Source organism: Vespa mandarinia, chromosome 18 (assembly GCF_050613455.1).
Source record: "Vespa mandarinia isolate Hongniang chromosome 18, ASM5061345v1, whole genome shotgun sequence".
Taxonomy (NCBI): domain Eukaryota; kingdom Metazoa; phylum Arthropoda; class Insecta; order Hymenoptera; family Vespidae; genus Vespa; species Vespa mandarinia.
In genome coordinates this window covers 1,212,501-1,220,000 of record NC_140827.1, presented here as the reverse complement: position 1 = coordinate 1,220,000, position 7,500 = coordinate 1,212,501, and the positions used below count along the sequence as shown (strand labels likewise).

General features: G+C 28.4%; 1 protein-coding gene across 3 annotated transcripts in view; it reads left to right on the top strand.

Annotated features, from left to right (window-relative positions):
- LOC118445604 (glycogen synthase kinase-3 beta) overlaps positions 1 to 7,500 on the top strand; it is an 83,732-nt gene that overhangs the window by 5,170 nt on the left and 71,062 nt on the right. The window contains exon 1 of one of the 3 annotated variants that reach the window (XM_085662485.1): positions 394 to 528. The exons of the other annotated variants lie outside the window; for them this stretch is intronic. Coding sequence (XP_085518611.1) covers positions 501 to 528 — 28 coding nt within the window. The 5' untranslated portion in view covers positions 394 to 500. Of the gene's footprint in view, positions 1 to 393; positions 529 to 7,500 lie in introns of those variants that run through there. 3 annotated transcript variants of the gene reach the window in all.

The following is a 7,500-nucleotide window of genomic DNA, read 5'->3' as shown; positions in this document are numbered from 1 at the left end:
GACTTTGTGTTTAGAAGAAAAAATAAAGTAAAACAAAAAAAGAAAAAAGAAAAAGAAAAGGAAAGGAAGAACAAGGGAATGAACGATATTCTGGTGTGTGGGCGTATATTTATATACGTGTATGTGTATGTATATGTGAAAGGAGGAAAAGATAAGAAGTGTTACAAAATACAATTTTCTTTTTCTGTCCTCTTAATTATTATTATTATTCTTTTTTTTTTTTTTTTCACTTATTTTAATTTTTCTTTTTTGCTATTTTTAATTTTTGTTTCTTTTTTTATTATTATTATTATTTTTCTTTTTTTTTTCTATTTTCTATTTTCTTTTATCTTTCTTTTTTTTTTTTTTTTTCTTTTTTTGTTTTTTGTTTTTTCGTGTCGACTACCAAGGTATTATATCGAAGTGTGTAGTGTAGCTCTGTGTGTGTGTGTGTGTGTGTGTGTGTGTGTGTGCGCGCGCGTGTTCTCTCGGTCTTTATATCGAGGAAAAAATCTACGTAGATGCTGCAACCGGTTACCGAAGAGACTTGTAAGTCCTACGTATTTTTTATTATTATTATTATTATTATTAGTTTTATTTTGTTGTTTTCTTTTTTATGAGAAAAAGATAATAAATAAATAATCTAGAATAGAGTGGATAAGCAAAAATGAAAAAAAAGGAGGGGGGGGGAAGATCGAGAAGATAAATCTTAGAAATTATAAGAACGAGACATCTGTATATGTGCGAGCGCGCGCGTGTGTGTATGTGTGTGTGTGTGTGCGCGCGCGCGCTTTTTGATTGAGAATATTAAATCAACTGATTGATTTTTATTGTATATATAAAAACGGTAGGTTATCGATCCTTTTATATTCATCAAATATGAATCATCATGTTTGAGAATTTAAAATAGAATTATATTCGTTATATTTATAATAGAGAATTAACGATTGAAGTGTTGACCTAATTTGACTAAATCAACTATTATAATTTAACGAACACTTTTTATTGTTAAATATTATTAATATTATCTATAATGTGTATAATTATATATATATATATATATATATATATATATAATTTTTAATTAACGTTATTCTAAAAATTTACAACACAGATAATTCTATTGAAACATAATGATAATGATAATGATAATAATAATATTAGATTTATGTAAAAAAGAATTGCATTATTTACAGATAAAATAAGTATCGAACAGTACGATAAAAATCATAATTATTCTTGCATCATTCTAATGATCATAATAATAAAAGAAGAAATATTAATAGAAATACAAACATCAATAATAATAATAATAATAATAAATAATTTTATAAATCTTATTTAATTAATATGAGAAATCTCTATTAATATAAATATTAGGTTGGAAACTATGAAACGGGCGTTTTTGTTTAGTTATTTTCATTCGACGCCCGTTTCATAGTTTCCAATCGAATAATTGATAATATAAATAGAAAGAAAAAAAAAAAGAAATAAAATTTGTTATTACGATTGATCAGAATATAATTTCCTTTGGTTAAACTCCTATAAGAAAATAAGTTAATGAGATAGATAGATAAATAGAAAGAGAGAGAGAGAGAGAGAGAGAGAGAGAGAGAGAGAGAGAGAGAGAGAGTCCGTAAGATATTAAAAATTAATAAGATAAGAGATGTAATAATATTAAATTTCATACACATAATAAATTTCCATTAATCAAGACTAAGAAAATTATAAATTAAAATGTCGCATAATATAAAAATATTTTTTAATTCGTTCAAACGCAATTCATTAAATATCTCGAAACAAGAAATATATGACTTAGATCACTTTCATAATTATGGGCACATATATAAAATTAGAATAAAAAATAAATCGATGCATTTATTGTTAGTAGAGTCATTTTCTCATACTCATCATTTTGCATCCCGGGCATCGTCGGTCATTTCGTCTCTTGGTGAAACACACTCGTCTTGCACTTTTATAGTTTCGCTTCACGTAGCTCTCCTGTCTTTTTCACGCTACGATCGTCTTTCGTTCCAGAATAGTTTTCCACGTCTCTATCTATCTCTCTTCTTCTTCTTCTCCTTCTCCTCCTTCTCTTCTTTCTTCATCTTCTCTCTCTCTCTCTCTCTCTCTCTCTCTCTCTCTCTCTCTCTCTCTCTCTCTCTCTTTCCTGCGCGCGCGCGTCGTGTTTGCTTCTCACGAAGAGGGTCACGCTTGATGCTGCTGCTGCTGCTGTTGGTGGTGCTGGTGCTGGTGCTGGTGCTGATACTGGTACTGGTACTGGTACTGGTACTAGTACTGGGATACTCTAGTACTGCTGTTGGTACTGCAGGTACGATCGTACTAAAACGGAATAAATGCTTTCCTCGGGGATATTCTCCGTCCGTGGACGAATACTACTCTCAGGCCATCCGACCTCTTAAATTATTCCAAAGTCTTTTTCCAAGCTCACGAATTCCGCGTGAATAAAATATTCCTCGTATGTGCCAGCAAATATCGACCGTCTTGGACGGTAAGAGAAAGACAGACAGCGAGAGAGAGAGAGAGAGAGAGAGAGAGAGAGAGAGAGAAGATATAGATAGATAGATACGAGTAAAAAAAATGAAAGAGGGATAGAGGCTAGTCACATACAGAAAATAAAAGAGAGAGAGAGAAAAGACAGTCACATACATAGATTAAGAGAGAAAAGACTGTCACAGAAAGCAAGAAACAGAAAAGACACTGTGTGTAACATACAATGAATAAGAGAGACAGTAACATACAGAAAGTAAGAGAGAGGTAGAAATATGCATGGAATAAGAGAGAGAGAGAGAGAGAGAGAGAGAGAGAGAGAGAGAAGGAAAGATAGGTAAGTATAAAGAAAGGGTAAAAAAGAGATAGAGAAATATGCTAAACTGGATTAATATTCTAAACCTTAAGATTTTTATTTCCTCTCTCTGTCTCTCTCTCTCTCTGTCTCTCCCTCTCTTGCATATATTTATTTTTTCTTTTTTTCTTTTTTTTTTTTATCTAGCTAGTCCAGTTTGCCTTCTTTCTTTACTTCTTCAAGATCTTTAAAGTATTATTGTATGTAGGTAGATATGTTACAAGGGGTGGGTGCATAGGAAGATGGAAGAGAGGGAGGAATTTTCTTTTATACGTATGTAATACGTATGTATGTTTATATAGGTCTCTCCCGTACTCGATATACATAGGTATATACCTTGGACGTTTCCCAAAGGTCTTCTTTAACCCACTTAACTGCCAAAAAAAAGATGACGCACGTTACGCTGCACTGCCGATAGATAATACGTCGTAAGCTTATCAAACGGATAGATCTATCTACGTATATATGTCCATATATATATACATACATACATATATATATATATATATATATATATATATATATCTATTCGAAACGCATTAAAAGGATTTTATCGATGACGATTAGCGGTAACATAACTATCGATAGTTACGTTCGCCAAGCTTCTATAGAAACTATCGTAAATTTATTTCACCCGATAATAAATATTAATGAATCAATACGTTAATTATTTTCTTTAAAATAAATAATGTTAATATTATGTTAAAATATGTAAAATATTAGATTATTTTATTAGAATCCCGTTTATTGGTTCGTTCATTCGTTCGTTCATTCGTTCGCTCATTCGTTCGTTCGTCGTTAATGCATCAAATATTTTTTCCTGTCGTTGATAATCAATGAATTAAATATTATTTTTAATTCATTATTATTATTATTATTATTATTATTATTATTATTATTATTATTATTATTATTATTATTATTATTATTATTATATATAATAATAATTATTTATTAATTGTATAAAACAATTAATAATTTATTTAATTTATTAATTAATTATATTTTGAAATATAATTTCAATAGAATAGCGTATATACACCATACATAGAGACACGTGTTCGCATACGATATTAGATATTATATTAGAATTATTAATTTGTACGAAATAATATTTCGACGAATTATTGGACGCTTAGATTCGATAAGATCCATTCGAGATGGATAAGAGGAGGTGGAGGAGGAGGACAGGAAGAGGGTACATAAGCTCACATATTATAGAACGTCGCGTCGATTATAATTTCGTGCCAAAATACGGTGCGCGAGTTAATATCATGTGTATAACGGCCCCGACGTGTCATAGGGACGAGAATAGCATCAGATGTTTTACCGTTTCAGCGAGAAAGTTTATACGGCGCTTATACGTAAATCCGATAGCCACTAAAGAGACCATTCTCATAAATTAAATGATGATTCTCGGGAGACTTACTCACGATCCAATACTTATTATCCACCTTTTGAATTTACCGTCAGTACCCTCGATCGACTATCAATCGATATTTTCAATTACTTTGGTAAATAGAATTTATCGCGCTTTTTCTTTTTCTTCTTTCTTTTTTTTCTTCGTTTTTTTCTCTCCCGCCATTTTGTCTTTTTTCTTTCTTTCTTTCTGTTCTTTTCTTTTCTTTATATATATATATATATATATATATATATATATATATATATTTATTTATTTATTTATTTATTTATTTATTTATTTATTTATTTATTTATTTATTTACACTGTAAAACAAATGTCGTCTAATTGAGATTATCATATCGGATTTTGTTTTGTAAAATGGAAAAAAAGATACAGAAATTTTTTCTATACATCGAAAATTAATTATCGTCGTGTTTATTTTGTTTTTATTTTATTTTGTTTTATTTTATTTTATTTTATTTTATTTTATTTTATTTTATTTTATTTTATTTTATTGCAAATTTCGTCTTACATAAAAAGGAAACGAAGAAGTTCTTTACATTTTTTTCCCTTCCTGTTATTTCCATTTTATTTATTTATTTATTTTTTTTTTTTTTTCTTTTTTCAAAACATTAATAATCATTAAATTTATTTCACAATAAATTTCTTTTATAAAAAAAAAATAATACGGAGAATTTCTTTAATTTTTTTCTCCGTATTATCTCCTTTTCATTTGTTCAATTATTTTGTTTTTTTATTTCTTTATAATGAAAATTAATAATCGCCGAATTTATTTCATTAACAAATTTTGCTTTAAAAGAAAAAATTCCACTTATTTTTTTTTTTTTTTTTTTTTTTTTTTTTTTTTTTCTCTCTCTCCATGTTTATTTACATTCATCAACGTGGAATTTTCAGTTTGAATTTCGTGTGATCAAGGAAAAGAAAAGAATAGAAATTATAATAAAAATAAAAAATAAAAGAATGAATTATAATAATAGCATAAGCTTTCGGAAGAATGCACAATTTCTTACTCTCGATTGAACAATTTTCCACTCTTTCCTTTTCCCTTTTGTTTTTTTTTTCCTTTTTTTTTTTTCTTTTCTTTTCTTTTCTTTTTTCCTTAACATTTTTTACATTAAAATCCAATTAACGTCAAGTTCGTATCGAACTTCGTTTTGCAAAAAAGAAAAAAGTTAAATAAAAATAAAAAATAAATTATGTAAATAATGTTGTAAATTTTAGAAAGAATATGTACAATCGCGCTTACTGTCGACTGAACAATTTTTTACCCCTTTTTATTATTATTATTATTATTATTATTATTATTATTATTATTTAATTTTCTTTTATATTTTGCTTACATTCAAACTGAATCAACGTAGACTTCACATTGAAGTTCGTTTCGCAAAGAAATAAAAAAAATAATAAAATGAAATTAAGAATAATAAAAAGAATAAGATTTTTTTTTTTTTTTTTCATTCAAACCGAATCAACGTAGAATTCACGTCGGAGTTCGTTTCGCGAAGAAATAAAAAAAATAATAAACTAATAAAATAAAATAAAATAAAATAAAATAATAAAATAGAATAAAATGAAATAAAAGATAGTAAAAAAAAAAAAATTAGAAGATTTTCCTTCACATTTATTTTACATTCACATCGAATCAACGTAGAATTCACGTCATAGTTTATTTCTTGAAGAAATAAATAAATAAAATTAAATTAAATTAAATTAAATTAAATTAAATTAAATTAAATTAAATTAAGAATAAGAAGAAGAAGAAATTAAGAAAAAAGAAAAAAAAGAAAAAAGAAGAAATTATAAACGATAATCTAAATAATCTTTTAAGAAGAATGGACAATTTCTGACTCGATTAAACAATTTTTTACTCGGTGTGATACGCTCAGAAGCATGAAGTAAACTCGGGGAACGATCAGGGCAGGCAAAGAGCGTATTCGTGCAAAGTCGCCATGCTCCGTATAGCAAAGTGGGTCAATATCCTGGTGGTGGCTGTCGCGTTGACGTCGGCGTGTCATTCGCCGTACATCCTCGAGCAACGACGCGAAATAAGGTAGACATTTTTTCCCCCATTTTCTTTTTTTTCTTTTCCTTTTTTTTTTTTCATTTTTTTTTTTTTTCAACTAAGCTAGAATTTTTCGATGTAAGACGATAGGGGGAAAAAAAAAGGGAAGAAAAAATAAAAATAGAGAGGCGAGTGGGCGGATGAAGGGGATGAGAGGGAGAGAGAATAAATTGAAAGGGGGGAAAGGAAGGGATGGAGAGAGAGAGAGAGAGAGAGAGAGAGAGAGAGAGAGAGAGGAAAAAAAAGAAAGAAAGATGTATCTGTCTACTATAGGCGCAGTCGACGTGCTTAATGAAAAATTTTTAATTAGCATTCGAATGCGCATGCGCGTTCGTTCATCAAGAACAGTGTCATCGACAATATATTAATCTTGTGTTACTATCTTTAGAAAATTTCCTACCCCATCCTATCCGCCTTTCGTTTCGTTACCTTTCTATTTTTATCTATTTATCTATCTATCTATCTATCTATCTATCTGTCTGTCTGTCTGTCTGTCTGTCTGTTTGTCTGTCTATCCAATTAATTAGCACGTGCTTTTGTCGATATAATTATATTTATATAATCAGATAATTAGATATTTCTATATATTTATGTTTTTGTTTTTCTTTTCATCTCTCTCTCTCTATATATATATATATATATATATATATATATATATATATATATATATATATCTCTCTCTCTCTCTCTCTCTCTCTCTTTCTATCTCTGTATATATATTTCTGTCTCTATCTGTATCTTTTACTCTATTTAATATATTTTGTCTCTTACGAAAGAGTGTTTAAATAATTTTCGTGTAAAAGCACGAAGCACCCGGAGCTTTTTACAAATCTCGCGGTATACCGGACAGAATCTAATTACACTTCTAACGCAAACTTTTCGAGCTTCGTTATAAGCTAAGTATATACGACTGTTATATATACATACATACATACACACACACACATATACATATGAGAAGTTGAGTGTCGAGCTCTTTCGGTTTAATATACAAACGTTAAAGTAAAAGCTTGTTGCATGCGATCGAAACAAATTCTAGGGAATCCTCATTTGTATAATAATAATAATAATAATAATAATAATAATAATAATAATAATAATAACAATAATAATAATAATAATAATACTCGCTAGACCGTATAGAGAAAGTAGTTAATGATACTCTCGGTA